Source organism: Pinus tabuliformis, chromosome J, assembly GCF_031772625.1.
Source record: "Pinus tabuliformis cultivar Carrire ecotype Pingquan chromosome J, CPIR1, whole genome shotgun sequence".
Taxonomy (NCBI): domain Eukaryota; kingdom Viridiplantae; phylum Streptophyta; class Pinopsida; order Pinales; family Pinaceae; genus Pinus; species Pinus tabuliformis.
In genome coordinates, this window is record NC_142295.1 from 84,828,212 (window position 1) to 84,848,430 (window position 20,219).

The 20,219-nt window shown below is 41.2% G+C and overlaps 1 protein-coding gene across 2 annotated transcripts in view; it reads left to right on the top strand.

Annotated features, from left to right (window-relative positions):
* LOC149225628 (protein ACCUMULATION AND REPLICATION OF CHLOROPLASTS 3, chloroplastic-like) overlaps positions 1–20,219 on the top strand; it is a 514,713-nt gene that overhangs the window by 73,266 nt on the left and 421,228 nt on the right. For both annotated transcript variants that reach the window (XM_089377212.1, XM_089377213.1), the window contains exon 3: positions 19,176–19,246. In XM_089377212.1, the coding sequence (XP_089233338.1) occupies positions 19,176–19,246 (71 nt within the window). The remainder of the gene's footprint in view (positions 1–19,175; positions 19,247–20,219) is intronic.

The following is a 20,219-nucleotide window of genomic DNA, read 5'->3' on the forward strand; positions in this document are numbered from 1 at the left end:
ATCTACCAAAAGGGATATGCAACAACACTCTTATTGAATGTTTTCAGGACTGCATCTTAGATCAGTCATCATTAGCAGAATGATGGACTTACTGCTGCTGTCGTAAAATCTCAGATTTGTATATTTGTACTATCTCTCTCTCTGTTGAACTATTGAAGAATATAAGAAGATTTGATCAAAGGGTTTCCCCACACATTGTGGGGTTTGTCCCTGGCTCGCGCCATATCTTGTGTCCTCTTGTCTTGGCTTGTCTTCTGCGTTTTATATTTATGTTCTATCTGCAGTTTATCATAATGCTGATGTGATTGCTAACTGTGAAAATTTAAATAAATTGCTCTAGCATAGAACATACCAAAACTTAACACCTAACCCAGGTCCTTGTCTCCATGGGTGTAATTTTGGTCCAACTAGCTATTTAAACTATGGCTAGGAGTCTTCCTTGATTTACAGAGTCTTTTGAAAGTGAGCTTTTACTACTTTACCCTACACAAACTTCCCCTTCCTTTAATATTTCTTTGATTTAGTTTTTCTAAGTCCTTTCTTTTTAGATAAGAGTTTTTCTCATAGGACTTTGAAGGGGGGGAGGGGCGGAGAGGGCATGATGAAGTAGTTTCTGTTTTTTAGTTTATTTTGCTCTTCACCTCTTTAGCCTTTTATTAGGCTTGATTTGACCTTTTTGAGGCTTGCATTATTTCTTTATCTTTTTTCACGACGCTTTTCTCAATGATCTTTGGTAAGTTAACTATAGGTTAGGGGAATCTTTGTTTTATCTATTTATATATTAAATGGATGGGATGGAAAGTTAAAGAGTATTTAGCGGAAAATGTTATGTATGGAAGGGATATGACCATTCTACCCACCCTAACTTCCTAGTAGTACCTTATGGTCTAGTTTAAGGCACACTTATCCAAAAGTAATTATGTCCCAGATAATTAGAAATAATAACGAGGTAACATCTTTACTAAGTTAAACAAGATAAAACATCGACCTGATGCTAGCATCTAAACAACAAGTTAAAACATTAGCATCATTTCTAGGTGAGGAAGTTAAGCAATGAAACCATACCAACCAATAATTTAAGCAGCATGAGATATCATCTAGGACATCTGAGATCAAGGGTATGTATGGGAAGTCATACATCATTGTATGTGAGTGACTGATGAGCACTAAAATGCAATTGATGAATGGAGAATAGAAGGTCCAGGTTGATAAGTAGAACTCTTGTCAAAACATCAAACAATCACATAAATTGTGTGTGTTTATAGGGGAGTTTCCTAAAGGGAAACATTTGGTTCGTATAAAAGTGTATGAGAATTCCAGATTCTCCGAGTTTCACAGACCAGAAGTCGTTATTTATTGGGCCATGGCGTCAATAGGCCTGTAATCTACACATCATCTAACTTGGGAGACATGAGAGCCAATAGGCAAATACACCACCCTTGGCAATTACTAGAAATAAAACATGTTGAAAGGGAATGAAAGAAAATAAATGTTCGAAGGCAGAGGCAACTAAACTAGGAAATGGTAGTACATGAAAGTAAATGCAAAAATAATACAAGGAAAGAAAAAATGAACACAAAAGGTTAAATAACTTGCTCAAAGTGCTTATTCATGTCTTAGGGTTTGACCATTTACAGGGAAATGTCCGAGGTAGAAAGAATTAGTTCTAGCTATACCTTCTATCAATAATGCTCCCCTCCAAAGAGAGTAAAACTTGCCATGTTTACCAGGATTCTCTCATTGTTTATCCCTCCTGTTGACCACTACGTGTCAACGACCCATGGTAGTCTCTGTTTTAAAAATCGGCCGGCACGGAACCGACTCGGCTGAGTTGGTTTGAGCCAGGCCTAAAAAAATGTGACTCGGCCATGGATTCAGTTCGGCCAGCCAGGTTAATACTGAGCTGGCTGAGTTGTCTAACAACCCGGACGGCTCGGCCGAGCCCGCTCTAACTCGGCTGAGTTAGTGACAACGGCCCAATGAAACCAGAAACAGTGGTTTAAAAAAAATAAAAAATTTGGGGACTCCAAACCGGTTTTAATTTTGCGTATTTGGTCTTTGGGGTCCATTCCCCTCTCCTAAACCCTATTTAACCCACTCAACCCCTTTCATTCTCTCACAGCCATCTCATGCATTTGTGTGAGAATTTCAGTGAGAGTTTGTGAGGAGTTGTTGAGTTTGTTTTTGGAGCAGCAGTGAGGAGTCTTGGGCAAGCATTGTAGCTGGAGTGAGGAGCTTCTTGGGCAGCCATTTGGAGCAGCATTGAGGAGTTGGTTTCTTGGAGCAAGCTTGAGGAGGCAGTTTGTGCCTGGAGGTATTTTTTTTCACTTGTAAAAATCTGTTTTTGCTTATTAAATTTTATGTGCAAATTTAGAAATCCTAAAGAGTGTTTTTTGTGAAAGAAATGAACATTGAATCAATGTTTTTTTTGTTTGTTTTCATTTTCAGATTGTTTGCTTTCATTTCCAAGTCAAAAAATGGCACCTAGAGTGAAAGATGCTACTTGGGCATATGTTGAAATGGTTGATAGTCAAATGCATTGCAAATTTTGCCATAGGAAAATTAAGGAAGGTCCTGGGGGCATTAATAGGCTGAAACAACACTTGGCGGGGATTAGAGGCCAAATTACTCCATGTACCTCACCAGAAATTGGGGAGATTAGGAAGGATTTGTTAGCCAACTTTGAGAAGTTTAAAGAAGATAAGGCTAAGCAAAAAGAGTTAGAGGCTGAAATTGGGAGGAAGAGGAATATACAAAAAATGCTGGCTACCAACCCCCATTTTGATTTTGAGGGTTCTTCCTCTATCCCTTGTACTGATGCATCCAACCCCTTCCGATATGTTCCTCCCTCTTTTGAGTCTATTCAAGAAAAGGGAAAGGGTAAAATGAAAAAGGGTGATATGAATATCAAAAGTTATTTCACTCCCTCCTCTCCATCAGATGCACATGGTCCTCAGCCTAGTAGAAGTCATTTGCAGCCCACTTTAGATGACCACTAGAAGAAAGAATTGAGGGAGACTGCTTGTGATTACATAGCTAGATGTTGGTATGATGCTGATATCCCCTTCAAGGCTTCCCGTTCACCATATTATGAGCCTATGTTTGATGCCATACATGCTATTGGAAAAGGCTTCAAAGGCCCTACTATGCATGAGTTAAGGGGGTATCGTTTGCAGAAAGAAATTGCCTCCATTAATGAGTATTTGAAAGATTTCAAGGACTCATGGGCAAGAACAGGATGTACCATCATGTCAGATGGATGGATTGATCAAAGAAATTGTACTATGATAAACTTTCTTATCTTCTGCCCACAGGGAACCATGTTTCTAAAATCAGTTGATGCATCTAATAAGGTAAAAGATGGACAATTGTTGTTTCAGCTATTGGATGAGGTTGTTGAGGAGGTGGGGGTGGCTAATGTTGTTCAAGTCATCACAAATACTGCCTCTAACTATGTTCTTACCGGTAAACTGTTAGAGGAAAAGCACAGAACCATCTTTTGGACCCCATGTGCTGCACATTGCATAGACCTCATGCTTGAGGATATTGGCAAATTAGATTGTGTCAAAAACACCGTAGATCACAAAAGCATAACAAAATTGATCTACAATCATTCATGGATTTTGAGCCTAATGAGGAAACACGCAGGCGGCAGGGATATTATTAGGCTTGCTATCACTAGATTTGCTACTCATTTTTTGACATTGCAATCTATGCTTTCACAACATAGAAACTTGCAAAAGATTTTTTCCAGTGAAAAATGGAATCAAAGCCAGTGATCTCACAAACTGGAAGGCAAAGAATTGAAAAACAAAGTTAATGAAGAAATATTTTGGAGAAAGGCAGAAGAGATTGTGAAGCTTGCTGAACCACTAGTTAAGGTGTTGCGGTTGGTGGATGGGGAAAGATTGGCTATGGGCTTCATTTATGAGGCTATGGATCAAGCAAAGGAGAAAATAAAGAGGGCATACAAGGATAAAGTGGCTAAGTATGGGCCCATTTGGGCAATCATTGATTAAAGATGGAACAATAAACTCCATCGCCCTATACATGCAGCTGGGTATTTTTTGAACCCACGGTATCATTATAAAGCTAAGGCGATAGGAGTTTTGAAGGGGGAGTTTAGAGAGAGGGATTGATTGACTGCATTGATCGCATGATCCCATTGGAGTGTGATCAGTTGGAGATACACCGATAGGCCACAACCTTCAACAATGCCTCAGGTACCTTTGGGAAGAACCTAGCAAAGATTGCAAGGGAAGTAGATGAGCCAGGTAAACAAATATTTCAATTTTCAAATTCTTAATACTTATTTCGTTAAATTGTTAATTTGTTTATAATTTGAAAGTTGGATATAATTTGTAATTTTGTTGAGCTAACTCATTACACTCCTATGTTTTTTGCAGCACAATGGTGGGAGGCTTTTGGTAGCCATTGTCCTGAATTGCAGAGGTTTGCAATTCGTATTTTGAGTCAAACTTGCAGTGCTACTGGGTGTGAGCGCAATTGGTCTGTCTTTGAGAGGATTCACACAAAGAAGAGAAACCGTTTGGATCAAAAACAGTAAATGATCTAGTCTATGTCCAATACAACCTCCGGCTCAGACGCAACCAATTGCTGAACAAAAGACCTGATTCAGATCTCGTTGTGTTGGACGACATTGATCCAACATCAGATTGGGTAGTGGAGAGTCATCCAGCAGAGTTTGATTCTGATGAGGATCTTGATTTGGATTTACAGGTGGAGGCAACACTCGAACATAATGTTCAGTTGAATGCAGATCCTGATCCACTTGTACCAGCCTCAGGGCCAGCCCCAAGTCCTCCAGTTGTAGGCACTTCTTCTGTGGAGCCACGACAGAAGCGCATATCTCGTCTATCTCAGCTTGCAGCTGCTGCACAACTTGCTAGTGCTACCACTTCTATAGTTGCAGTTGGAGATGATGATGAGGAGGAGCCATGGGGCCCCCTGTCTGACTCTGATGATGATCTAGAGATTGATCCACATGATCTCGGCTCCTCCGGCAGTAGCCAGTAGTACTGGTCACAGTTTACTTTTGTTGTAGAGGCCATTTCTAGCCTCCTTGGTTATGTGTTTTTGTTTTGATCTCTATATCATGATCATGTATGTATTGGACAATGCACTGGGTGCCATTTTGATATAATGGATATATTCATGAGCCTACTTTGATCATATGTTGTCTTCTATCTATATTCTAATGATGTGTGTTTGGAAACATGAATGAAAATCTTTAAAATTATGTTTTTTTATAAAAAAAATAAATATTTAATGTATTTTATAACGACCGAGTCATTGAAATCTAGCCAGCCGAGTCGATATTGAGTCGAAGTCGGAGTTTCAAAACATTGATAACAGTACACCCCCTTTTTTCGCAAAAGGGATAGTGTCTGATCGATGTGTCTGTGCCATCCAACTATCATCATCAACCTAATCATTATGTTATAATGTAAACCCATTCTGCATGTATATGATGTAAATAATCTCAGCAGATTCGTGTCATGTATGTAATTGCCTAGGTAAACCTACTTTTCTGGTGATGATCTACATTCTCAGAGGTTTTTTGTCTCACAGATCCATTCTCGGATGGTCGGCAGAGTTTCCCTTCAGTGTTACCCCAACGCCGGAATGGATTTTGTCACTGGGATCTTAGGCGAGTCTTATGTTGATTTGGGGTAGCATCGGATGTGCTCTAGCCACGAAAATTGGTGGAGAGGTTAAAGCACATGAGATCTCCAATACCCAGAAATGGTTTGGGCAGATTCTAAACAGTTTGGGAGATATTAAAATAATTAATATTTTTAATGGAGTCCCTAAGTCTAAACTTAGGGAAAATAAAATATTAGTGTGAATTAATATAAAATTGCGTTAGAAGGGTCCAAAAGTCATGGATCAAGCCAGAGTTAATCTTAGCTGTTGATTAGGGACTTGATCTCGGTCGTTGAATTGTTAACAAGAAAAGTATAAGAGGAGGCTTGAGGGTCACTTGGAGAACACACCGAGTTGATCAAGATTTCGATTTTCTGGCACAGGGTTTGCTGAGGAAGTCGAAAGAGTGATCAGAGTTGTAGCTAAGAGGCAGTGAATACAGAAGCAAAGAGGCAAAGATAGTACCAGGAGGATCAACGCAGAAGCCAGGAGAGAGGGATGCAGAGCCAGCTAGGGCTCACACAGAGGCAGCTAGTAGCTGCGCAGTGCCTCATAGAGCCAACGTGGGTGACGTAGAGGCTCTAAGGGTTGACGCACTGCCTCCAGAGGCTAACACAGGGCAAGCTAGGGTGACGCTGGGCCAGAAAGGGCTGATGCAGTCCCTAGAGGCTGACGCTGGGGTTTTTGTGGGGCAGATTGGAGTTGGGAGCTGTCGAAGTGTTTATCCAGGGTTTCAGTTGGAACATCTGTCTTCGACTGAGAGTTACTATTGCCGAGATTATCCTCTGTTGGGTGAGGCAATTTTGGCACCGAGATTGTATTCTGAAACTGTTTAATAATTAAAACCCTCAGATAACTGCACCCGTTTTCCCACATTGGGTTTTTCTGGGGACATTGGTCCAAAAACAATGGTGTCACTTGTGTGCTTCTTTTGTTAATTAATCAGAACAACTAGGCAGAAATAAATCAGAAAAGTACATGAAGGGTTTCTAACAGTTAGACTTAGAAATTCCAACATGGTATCAGAGCGCGGTTGCAGATCAAAGGAGAACTGAGGACATCAGTCGAGTAGAGCAGCAACAACAGAAAACAACTATCCCGAGTGACAGAAGCTGTTCCTAGCAGAGAATCAGCAAGGGGTGACGTAGTGCCTGCATCATCAAGTTTGAGCCGGGAAGAGGATCAACGTAGTGGCAGAGGGGAGCAGACTTGACCTATGCAGTGCCCGGTCATCTTTCTCAGTCAGGAATGATTGACGCCCATGGCCAGGAGGTGCGGATTTTGCTGGTGCCGGGATTGCGCAGATTCTAGAAGCTCTAACCTTCAGTTTGCTGGAGCTTAGGAGGCTGTGGGTAAGTTGCAGAGTGAAGCTAGTGGGGTACTGTAGTCAGAACAATACCTAACAGGGCAAGACCAAGGAGGAGGGAGTTGCTACCAAGGATTTCTAGCCAAGAAATCCAGATTAGTGGTGTAGCTGCACTAATGATTGGAGTGGGGGCATCTCGACATTGGCAGAAGGGTTTCTAGGAGGAAAATCGAGGCTCAGAGGGAGTCACACAGGGAACTTCTAGGAGGGAAGTAGAGGAGCAACGAGATGGTAGTGAACGGGGTAAGAGACCAGGACAGACTGGACGGAGCCTCAAACTTCGTAGTCTGGAAGGCCAGAATCTTATCCGTTCTAGATAGGAACCGTCTCAAGCAATTCGCCTTGAGGACAATAGTGGTCCCAATTGACTCGACTGATAACGATAGGTACGAGGATGCAATGGCGAGGGCCAAGAGCATCATCCTTGACGGGGTCAAGGACCATGTAGTACCACATATTGTTGAGAAGAATACGACAAATGAGATGTGGGAGGCCCTAGCAAAGTTTTATGAGTATACTTCCGTGCAGAGGAAGGTGCTACTAGAAAATTAGCTGCGATCATACCAGATGCAGAAGAGAGAACAGATCGACACCTTCCTCGGTTGATTGAAGGGGATCCGGGATCAGCTGAATTCCATAGGGGCCACACCAGATCAAGAATTGATGGTGAGAAGAACCCTGAACGCAGTCTCTGAAGACTAGGAGGTGTTTGTCCAGAGCATACTAGGCAGGGCGGCCCTTCCAGATTGGGAGGAAATGTGGGTGGGTCTTCGCTAAGAAGAGATTAGAAGGCTGACCAAGGCAGGAAGCAATGGCAAGGGGGTTAGAATCAAGAAGGACGAGGAGGTGGACGCTGCCCTAGCATCTAAAGACTAAGGGAAAGCAGGAGAAACGAAAGAAGAAGAACCTCTCCAAGGTCAAATGCTTCCACTTTGGGGAACTGGGTCATTATGCGACCCAGTGGCCAAGGAAGAACAGCAAGGGAGAGGCTTCCGAGATAAGGGCTGCGCCAGCAAGGGCGGAGAACGAAGTAGAGACAGATGATGATTGTGCCATGAGTGTGCACACGCCACTTGAGCTGTAGTCAGACGGACTACAGGCGATGAGGGGCAGGGTCCTCGAGGTACCCATCCTCTTGGATTATATCTTTGCTACGAGAGCCCCGAAGAGGAGTAGCAGGACTGGTGGATCTCGGTAGAGATGGATGTGGATGGAGCGACATAGGGAGCTACAGTGTAGGAGTCCTAGGACAATGTGAGGCAGCAGTGCGAGATGCACAGAATTGTTGCAGCAACGCAGAGGTTAGAGAGGGAGCACTTGTGAGTGACAGAGGGAGCTTCAACATCGGGAGTGTTTCTAGCCTGACGGAGATGTCAGAGTTGGGAGATCAGTTACTTACTTCTCAGTAACTGAGTTGCAGTGCAGCAGTTAGCAGTGGCAGTGCTATGGGCAACATGATGCAACATGATGAGAGGGGTTGCAGTGCAGATGCAACAGTGGAAGTGGCAGGGTCATGGGTAGTAGTACATGATGCAACAGTGCAGAGGATGTTGGGTAGCAGGCCTAGCATCAACACCAAGACCGATGCCGGATGATCAGGGTGATGCTCAGTGAGGACTTAGGAGTATTACTAGAGCACAGTCCTCACTAAGAAGGAGTGTTGATTTGGGGTAGCATCGGATGTGCTCTAGCCATGAAAATTGGTAGAGAGGCTAAAGCACATGAGATCTCCAATACCCAGAAATGGTTTGTGCAGATTCTAAATAGTTTGGGAGATATTAAAATAATTAATATTTTGAATGGAGTTCCTAAGTCTAAAATTAGGGAAAATAAAATATTAATATGAATTAATATAAAACTATGTTAGAAGGGTCCAGAAGTCATGGATCAAGCCAGAGTTAATCCTAGCTGTTGATTAGGGACTTAATCTCGGCCGTTGAATTGTCAACGAGAAAAGTATAAGAGGAGGCTTGAGGGTCACTTGGAGAACACACCAAGTTGATCAAGATTTCAATTTTTTGGGGCAGGGTTTGCTGAGGAATACGAAAGAGTGATCAGAGTTGTAGCTGAGGGGCAGGGTTTGTTGAGGAAGACGAAAGAGTGATCAGAGTTGCAGCTGAGGGGCAGTGAATACAGAAGCAGAGAGGTAGAGATAGTACTAGGAGGATCAGTGCAGAAGCCGGGAGAGAGGGACGCAGAGCCAGCCAGAGGTTCACGCAGAGCCAGCTAGGAGCTGTGCAGTGCCTCAGAGAGCTAGTGTGGGTGACACAAAGGCTCTAAGGGCTGATGTAGTGCCTCCAGAGGTTGACGCAGGGCAAGCTAGGGTGACACTGGGCAGACGTTGGGCTAGAAAGGGCTGACACTGTCCTTAGAGGCTGACGTTGGGGTTTTCGTGGGGTAGATTGGAGCTGGGAGCTATCGGAGTGTTTATCCGGGGTTTCGGCTGGAACATCTGTCTCCAACTGAGAGGTACTACTGCCGAGATTATTCTCGGTTGGGAGCAAAACAATGGAGCAGTCATCCATTGTTATCGCATCAAAGTTAGCGCAACAAATGATGTGGCAGTCAAAGATTGGTTCTGGCCTTCGATAATGGAGAACAGGGTCAAAGGCGGAGGATAGTTCAATTAAATGAGATCAACGCATTTTACAGCTAAACCTACAAACAAGTGGATCCAAAGAGTTTATGGAAAATAAGCTAAACCTTTTGAGTTCCGGAAGGAGGGCAGTAAACGGTATTTCGGGCGGGCTTAAGGCGGTAAGTGGTATTGGAAGGGCTTCACCCGATTCCATACACTAGCTGACACGTAGCACGCTACAGGAGAGAGAAAACCGCTTTTCGGGCGGGTAATCTCCGTGCAAGTGGGCCACTCGAAATGGCTGTCAGCCGTTGGATTGGAGATTGCAGATCAACGGTGGAGATTGAGCGGACTGCTTGATGTTTCGGGTTTAGTGCGAACCGTCGGATTAAAAGGCAAATCGACGGACCAGATTAAGTCGCATCGCAATGAGTCAAGTTCAAAGGAATGGACCTTGGGCCGTAAGCGATTGCGATTTGCGATTGCCGATATATCGCATCAAATACTCCATCGGAAAAGGAATGGACCTCAGGTCTTTAGACCATGCGATATGCGATATTCCGATAAGCGATGGGCCAATGCGCCAATAGCCGATAGCGCCGATTGGAGTGATCGGAGATCGGAGCGCAACAGAGCAAAGGGGAACAATAGACCATGCGACATGCGATTTGCGATGTGCGCGGACCCGACGATTCTATAGATGCAGGTGTAGTTTCCTTTTGAGATTCGGCTAAGGTTCATAGTCAGGTTTTCTATGTTTTGCCATGTATTCCTGTGTATTTGGTAAAATGCTCTGTTTTGGGGATTTTAGCTCCATTGAAAGGGTTTTGCCCGCGCCCGCCGGTCCTTTCGTTTTCCAAGCCATTTTCTATTTCAAACATCATTGCTACCCGCCATAAGAAAATGATGTAACTGAACGTGTCATGAAAACATGAATAAAAAAAAACGCAGAAGGAGGCGAAGAGACGGATAGAAGGGTCCAGCGCAGAGGAAGGCGTTTTTGGGAACCAAAGAGGTTTTGGTAACCGTCCAGGGGGTCTGGAGGCGTTATTCTTGTGGACTCGAGGAGTTCGAGCCATCTCAGGGATAAATTCCATTGTTGTGTAGAGACTCAGAGGGAGCTCACACATTGTAATAATCCGAGCCAGTGAGAGGAGAACAGAGAGAAGCCACTAGAGGTTGGAGGCAGTTATTCTCCTTACAAAGAGCCAAGAGCCGAGAGCCAGAGCCGAGAGCCAAGAGCCGAGAGCTGAGAGCCGAGAGCCAGAGAGCCAAACAGCCAGGGATAAAGATGGCATTCTAAGCCCATTGGTTCAGTTGTAAACCTATGGAGTTGAGTGTGGAACTTGTAAAAGAATTTAAGCCATAATCCCAAAGAGCCTAGTTGAGTTGACTAGAGCTCACGGAGACGTAGCCCAAGAGGTTTGGGTGAACTCCTAATTATATTACTGTTATGTGTATGATGTTTATTTGCTGCACTGTTTCACTGTTATATGTTGCATATCAGTTTAAGCAAATAAACTTAAGGCAATTAAGCAGTTTAAAGGCAAACACAACCATACACCTATTTCAAGTGCTTATTTCCGTAAATTATCAATCATAAGCATACATCTTGAAAATTGTTTAAGCTTTGGAGTGGGAGAGGTTCTTGTAAGCTGACAAGAAGCCTTTAGTGCCCCATTTCAGATCAGATAGCATGTTGGAAAATCAAAGATATTATTAGGGTTTGATCTTTCTTTCTCTATAGTTACTTGTGAGTGTGTTGGCTTCTTTTACTTCTTTATTATCTTATCTTTCATCAAGCAATTATACATATATGAAGATCACAAAAACAAGAGACACAAGATACAGGCACATGCCAGGGCAAAACGCCCTTCGAGGGGGAAACCCAGTCAAGATAATTCTTCCTTTCAAGAGTATTCTTTGAGACTCTTTACCTTAGACCAAGACCAGACTTTCCCTCCACACCATGTCAGCCTCCAAGATCTTCGACCCCTTTCAACAACTTTGACTAGGAAACAAGTTTCGACAACATGCAACTTTCGACAATAGCGAAATCTTAGGAGACTTCGATCTCCCAACCGAGACCTCGAAACAGAGAGAGAGAGGCACCAAAAACTCGATTTTCTTATTCTCTAGAGACTCCCCCAAACTCACACTTATTTCGTCCTCTCAACAACAAACTTCACACTTCTCCAGCTCTTCTTGAGATATCGAACTTCCTTGAGAGTGAGTGATCCAAATGACTTCGACCTCCTTCAATATATAGGCTTCTTGTGGGTCGAATGGGGGTCCTTAGGCCGACTTGATCTCCCTTAGGCTGACATGATGTGGAGGGTACATAATTCATATTTGACTTGATACAAAACCTTTTTACATGGTTCAAAAGCCCAAGAAGGGTCTCTTCGAATATACAATGACTCTATAAACTCAATATTAATCCTAGGAGTCCACAATGGGGACTTTGACTAATATAATGATGACCCAAGCATGAAACCCATGCTTTAATAAGTCATTGTTACAATAATAAAAATTCTTTTCTTTATTCTTTTGACAAGTACATTACATAATGACTCAAGTACATTATTGAAGACCGAACATAGTTACATTTTCTAACACATTCAACCTCACTTTATAGAATTCTCCTACTCCTAAAGGAGATGTCTCTTTCATGCAATATGCCTTGGTTAACACATCATGAAGAGAGGTGAAGTTAAGAAGATCTCACGTGCCTAACCCATAGACATTGTTAGAAGTGATGAGGAGTGCAATGAAATGAATTTAAAGTCTCCCATGCGCCTTGAGTGGAGTGAAGAGAGGTGATTTGGAGCTAAACTTGTGTTTTCTTAGTGGAGTGGAGTGGAGAGAGAAAGACATGTGCTGTAGTGTAACTCCACCATGCGCTTTAAGATTTTGTGAAGTTGACAAGAGCCATGTGCTCTAGTTTAACTCCACCATGTGCTTTAAGATTTTGTCAAGTTGACAAGAGCCATGTGCTCTTGTTTAACTCCACCATTCGCTTTGAGTGTGGTGGAGTGAAGTTGACAAGAGCCATGTGCTCTAGTTTAACTTCACCATTCGCTTTGAGTTTGGTGGAGTGAAGTTGACAAGAGTCATGCACTCTCTCCAGTTAACTAGATAGCTCACTCAAGTCCAATAAGACAGCCTCATGCAAGCTCATGTGCACTGAAGTGAAGTGAAGTGCAACATGGCATTGTAAGATGAGATGGTGCATTTGCCACATCACCATCGTGTCATTGCCATTTAGCACATCCACCTGCTGCCACTTGTCAACTTGCGTGGTGACCACCTATTACAAAGAGACATGCCAAAACTTGCAATCCACTTCCCCCCACACCACGGAAAAAAAGGTTAACATTTATTGGTGTTGAAAAATGTGTAACTAGGTTTGGTCTTCATAAATATGAACTGTACTTTTGATTCTTGTATATTGTAAAATGAAAGAAAAAATATTATTATTTTTGGAGCATGGGTTTCATGGTCAAGGCCTTTTATTTTATATGTCAAGCACCCATTGAGTGCTTCTAGGGTTTATCCTAGGTCAAGTAGTCAAAAGAGTCATTGTCATAAGTTGAAGACCCCATTAGGTACATTGTAACTTTTAAAGAAAATTATTTTTGTCATTAAAAGTGTCAAAAACCCTTCAAGACCAAGTCAGCTTGGTAGCTGGCAAGTCAACCTAATTTGAGGAGCTACGTCCACCTTGAGAAGCCTATATAAAGGAGGAAACTCGACCTCCTTGGAACACATTCATCACTCACTCATTCAAGTGAAGGAGGAAGAAGAAGAAGGCAACGAAGAAGGAAGAGGACAAAAAAAACTTGTCTTTGGGATTTTTCTCTCTCACACGTGCGAAGGAAGGCTAGGGTTTTTCTTCTGTAGGTTCAATATTGAATAAGGAAGAGAAAGAATTTTAGTGAAGGTCACTGTTAGCCATCCTCAAGCTCCAGAAGGAAGAGAAAGCCAAGCGAAGATTTGAAGAAGCCTTGGGAGGCCAAAATAAGCTCACACATGTGGCAGCAGCTGTTGCAGGGAGGGCTGACAATTTCAGACTTGCAGTAGAGGCCGAAATTCTGCAATTGGGGGTTGAGGTTGTGCTACTAGAAGAGATTTGACTGGGTTTGACTTGGACAAAGGTAGCACATCATCTGAAAGGGTTGGACTTGGTCTTGGAGGGTATTGATCTTGGTCTAGAGGTCTTGGAATTCGTCAATTGAAGAATCTGTAAGAAGAGGAGATTTGTGGGTTTCCTCTCAAGTGGAAAGGTTTTGGCCCTGGCTTGCAGCCTATATTCTGTGTTTTTGTTCTTATTTTGGTAGCTATTTGATGATATACAAACATAATAATTAGTAAAGAAGTTAATAAGTAAGGAAAAGTAAAAGGATATCACAAGTAATTATCAAGAAAAGAGAAATCACTCTAATCATTGCCCTATAGATTTCTCAACATGGTATCATAGCTAAGGTTGGCTCTGGGCATTATGAAGATCTCTACTACATTGAAGAAGTTTCTAAAAAAATGTTCGAAGGTAGCAAGTCATCTTAAGAAGGGCATCAAAGAAGTATGGAATCTCCTATTTACTCCAAAAAAGGAAGTGACCAAGACAAAGGACGAAGGACTCTTCTCAGCACTGTGGCACATTTCAAAATGAGAGCATTTGGGTGATCGATAGTGGAGCATCAAGGCACATGACCAGTCATCAGAAGCAACTAAAAACGTTCGAAGTCCTCTTACTTCGTAGAGCTTGGTGATAATAAGAGCTATCCTGTAAGAGGAATTGGATCAACCTTGCTAGAGCTGGAAAATGGAGGAAATATTCATCTCAACAACATCCTATTTGTTCCAGGTTTCAATAAGAATTTACTTTTCATTTCAAGCCTAGAAGATAAAGGTGATAGAGTGGTTTTCATTGATGGAAAAGTTGTAGTATGGGGTAAAAATTGAAGCATAGAAAATGCTGGAATGATTGGGATTCGTGAAGGAAGACTTTATAGTTTGCTAACTCCCCTTGCTTAAGCTTTAGTTCACATTGAAATCAGCCCATGTGAACTTTGGCATAGAAGATTCGGTCAACCCTAAATTCAATAGTAGATGGAATCCCCGAAATGAAAGAAGATCATAAAGGAGTATGCAAGGGATGTGCATTGGGTAAGAACACCAAGAGAGCATTTGGAAGCAGTGATTCAAGGTCAAAAGAAATCTTGGATCTTAGTCATTTCGATGTTTGTGGTCCTATGACTCCTAAATCACTCTGAGGTGATCTATATTATGTCACATTTATAAATAACCATTCAAGGAAAACTTGGGTTTACTTAATGAAATCCAAGGATGAAGTTTTTACCAAATTTCAAGAATTCAAAGCTGAAGTAGAGAACCTTACAGAAAGAAGAATCAAGATATTAAGATTTGATAATGGAGGAGAATACACATCCAAGGAAATCATAGCCTTCTGTAAGGAGTCTGGGATTAAGAGGGAGCTGATAGTCCCATATAATCTCGAACAAAATGGAGTTGCAAAACGAAAGAATTGATCCATTAAAGAAAGTGTAAAAGCTATGCTACATGATCAAGATTTTGCCGAAATTTCTGTGGGGTGAAGCTACGAAGACGACTGTATACATACAAAATTGAAGTCCCCACAGGTCACTAGATAACAAGACTCCCAAAGAAGTGTTCACTAAACCAACTGTAGATCATCTCCAAATTTTTGGTTGTCCTATCTATATTCATATACCTAAGGAAAAGAGAAAGATGCTGGATCCATCAGGCATGAAGGGAACATTTATTGGCTACAGTAACTCTTGCAAGGCATATAGGATCTATATAAAGGAAGGACACTGTAAAGAAGTCAGTCGAGATGTGATATTTGAAGAAAGTATTGCATTCAAGAAGTCAAAGGATCTCCCTATGGACTCTGATGATGAAGAACTTCCGATATTTGAAGAAGAAGTTACTAGGGAAGAATAAGAATTAAATCATGAAGATGAACGTCCCTGTGAACCTATACAACTTGTGGTAATCCCCGAAACTAGAAGGAGACTTAATTGGTTGAAGTATACACTACTAGATGCAGAAGGTCATGGAGCAGCTCAAGGCACATTTAGGAAAGCAAGAAGCCCAAACGATATTATGGGTATGAAACCTACATGGCAAAACTAATAGAAGTAGAGCCATCCACTTTTGAGGAAGTTGTCAATCATCAAGAATGGAAGGATGCCATGAATGAAGAATATCATTCAATAATGAAGAATGGAGTTTGGGAGATCGTAGGTAGGTCTGCAGACAAACCTGTGGTAACTTTCAAGTTTCTCTACAAGATCAAACATGCAACATATGGAAGTATTGATAAATATAACGCAAGATTTGTGGCTAGGGGCTTCTCTCAACAGGAAGGCATCGACTATGAAGAGACATTTCCTCCAACAACAAGGCATACAACTATTTGTTCATTGGTCTCTTTGGCAACATCTATGGGATGGAACATCAACCAAATGGATGTCAAAATGGCATTCCTGAATGACATAATTGATGAGGAAGTCTATATAGAGCAACCCTTAGGATTTGAAGTTACAGATAGAAAGGCATAAGTTTTGCAGATTGAATAAGGCATTATATGGCCTCAAGCAAGCACCAAGAGCATGGTATGCTAGGATGGATGCATACCTACAAAGATTAGGCTTCACAAAGAGTTCTGCTGATCCGAACCTTTATATTAAGGTTGTAAAGGGAGATCCGGTAATCATTCTTCTGTATGTGGATGATCTTCTCTTCACAGGTGTGGAAGTTCGATTTGAAGAATGTAAGAAGCAACTAGCTATGAAGGATCTAGGGCTGATGCTCTACTATTTGGGATTGGAACTCTGGCAAGGACTCGATGAGATCTATCTAGGTCAAGGAAAGTATGTGATCAAGATGTTGAAGAATTTTGACATGATGGATTGCAAACCAATGACAACCCCGATGATCACAAACTTGAAAAGACTAAGGAGTTCTGAATCGAGCCCTATGGATCCTACCAAGTATAGACAATTGATTGTCTCACTAATGTACTTGGTGAATACTCGACCAGACATATGTTTTGCAGTAAATATTCTCAGTCAATTCCAAGTGGAGTTGAAGCATGATCATTGGATAGCAACAAAACATATATTGAGATATCTGCAAGGAACAATCCACTATTGCCTAAAATATGATAGGAGGAATGATGTCCACTTGATTGGATATACAAATTTTAGTTGGGGAGGCAGTGAGCAGAATGGAGGAAGCACTGCAGGAGGATGTTTCAGTTTGAGATCTTCCATGATCTCATGGATGAGTAGAAAGCAAATACAATTACTTTGAGTAGTGTTGAGGCTGAGTATATTGCAGCTTGTGAAGTAAGCAAAGAAGCTGTTTGGTTAAAGAAGCTACTGTCCGACTTATTTGAAGGACCAATGGACCCTACAATGATACATTGTGATAACACCAGTTGTATACGATTGTCTGAAGACCCAGTGTTTCATGGAAAGACAAAGCATATCAACAAGTATCACTACATTCAGAAGCTAGTACAAGATGGTGTGTTGCAACTACAATATATCTCCACCGATGAGCAGGTAGCTGACATATTGACAAAATCTCTTCCTAATAAGAAGCTTGTGTATTTGAGAGACAAGCTTGGTTTGGTTGATATATCCTCCCTGGTTGAGAGGGAGAGATAGGCACATCATTCTTGTCTTCACTTGGGAAGACAAAATGGAGGATTGGGTAAGCATCTGGCATCCGATACTCTTTGAGGATGAGGTAGGGCATCCAAGATAAGAGTAGTCGAGGACCGATATTCTTTGAGGACTAGCTATCCAAGATAAGAATAGTCTAAGGAAGGACATACTCTGTGAACACCCAGGTGGGGTATGTACCTTGAGAGACAATGATGATGGTGTCTATAAATCATTGGGCTCGCCAGCATTGTGCTTTGATCTTGTGGAGAGATAGAGCAGTTAGTCAAGGCCTTGCTATATGAAAATGTTGGTTGATATGATGCTAAACAGATGGCTTACCAATCTGACTCTTCTTATGAGATCTCTTTAGATTGAGAATGTCCATGTACCATTTATGAATGCCTCCCTAGTTAAGAGGGAGTGTTGAAAAATGTGTTACTAGGTTTAGTCTTCATAAATATGAAATGTACTTTTTATTCTTGCATATTGTAAAATGAAAGAAAAATTATTATTATTATTATTTTTGGAGCATGGGTTTCATGCTCAAGGTCTTTTATTTTATAGGTCAAGCACCCATTGAGTGCTTCTGGGGTTTGTCCTAGGTCAAAAAGTCAAAAGAGTCATTGTCATAAGTTGAAGACTCCATCCGACACATTGTAGCTTGTAAAGAAAATTATTTTTGTCGGCCTTGTAGCGGACAAGTTGGCCTAATTTGAGGAGCTACATCCACCTTAAGAAGCCTATATAAAGGAGGAAACTCGACCTCCTTGGAACACATTCATCACTCACTCATTCAAGCAAAGGAGGAAGAAGAAGAAGGCAGGGAAGAAGGAAGGGGACAAAAAAAACTTGCCTTTGGGGCTATTTCTCTCTCACACATGTGAAGGAAGGCTAGGGTTTCTACTGCTGGTTGAGGGTTTTTCTTTTGCAGGTTCGATCTTGAAGAAGGAAGAGAAAGCTAAGTGAAGATCTGAAAAAGGCTTGGGAGGCCACAATAAGCTCACACGTGTGGCAGCAACTATTGCAGGTAGGGCCAAAAATTTGAGACTTACAATAGAGGCCGAAATTCCGCAACTGGGGATTGAAGTTGTGCTATTGGAAGAGATTTGATTGGGTTTGACTTGGACAAAGGAAGCACATCATCCAAAAGGGTTGGACTTGGTCTTGGAGGGTATTGATCTTGGTCTAGAGGTCTTGGAATTCGTCAATTGAAGAATCTATAAGAAGAGAAGAGATTTGTGGGTTTTCCTCTCAAGTGGAGAGGTTTTGGCCCTAGCTTGCAGCCTATATTATGTGTTCTTGTTCTTCTTGTTTTGGTAGCTGTTTGATGATATACAAACATAATAATAAGTAAAGAAGCTAATAAGGAAATGTAAAAAGACATCACAAGCAGTTATCAAGAAAAGAGAAATCACTCTAATCATTGCCCTATAGATTTCTCAACAAATAGCTTCATATAAGAAAATGTGAATAATATTGTAGAACTAAATAATTTTTTTGGCTTCTTTGCTTCTTCTTCACTCTACTTCTTGATGTGGATTTGAATAACATACTTAGTGTTGGGAGCTATTTCATGATGCATTTGTTGTAAAATATGACAAGTAAAAGGGGCATATAAGAAAAAGAAGTAGATTCTGTTCCATTAGGAACTTGTTAGTTTCCTTTTCAGTTAGTTTGGGGAAGTCCTCCACAAGGAAATATCTTTACTTGTTTTTGACAATTATTTTATGCTTTCTCTAATGACTTTAAAAAGATTTATTGATGAAATAGCGTAGTCAAATGTCCTTGGAAACAACATCATTGTTAACATTGTTTGTGTTGTTAATTGTTGTATTTTGTGCAGGTGCAATGGATGTAGTCCCAGATGATCTACTTGTAAATCATCCCTCATTTTTGGGCAGTGTTGTCGTTCTTGTACGTATGTTCTTTAATTCTTCTACTGAAATTTTGTAAGAAGCATCTTTATTATTTGTCCTTTCTTTTAGCCCACAAGAATTATTGTGATATCATTATATAATTGGAGTCTCTTGCATTCATATTGCTTGTGCATTGGAACTTATGTATGTTGAGGTCCCAATGATTTGTATGTCCAATATACATAGATAAATTAGTTTGATAATGTATTTTATCGTTGCAATTTATCATTAGGAGTTGGTGATACTATTTTTGAGTTTGTGCTATGATGCAAATGAAAATAGGCATTGATAGTGATTTTAGTGATAAGAGCCAAGTAATGTATCGATGCAATGAATTGTCAAAGGGTAGGAGGATCTGGAGAAATTCCTTGGCAGACATCAATTGTAATATAGATTATGATATGCTTTTGCGAGACTCAGATATGTATTACATCGAATAATTTTCAGCATGAATAGTTTCATTCATAGTTTTACTCACTATAAAAAATATTCCAAGTGATATGCTTTTTATAGTTTCAAAAGAGTCCAAGTTCAATGGGAGATAAAAGAGTTGGAATTTTTCCTCCATGAGCACATTCAAGATGGGGATGGTCGGTGCCTATATCATATGCTGATCTGTCAACACCTCTTTGTTGATGATTTGATCCCCTTGGCCTCATCACTAGAGGGCTTACAGAGGCAGATTGATGCTCTGGTTAGCTATTGTGACCTTCAACTGTTGATGGTCAATCAAAAGCAAAACCAATTGTACGATCTTCAACATGTTTAAGAGCGGCTTCTTCATCTTATATTTCTACTTCCGTCGAGATTATAATAACCTACACTTATTTGGGGGTCCAGTTTGTGGGCCTTGTTTCAGTATGCATCAAACCTGTTATCCGCTGATTTCCATAATTGCGCTGCAATGCATGAAGAAGACCACCCATATGTTTTGAAGGTGTTTTGGATAGTCCCTGGCTGGGCTAAGTTTA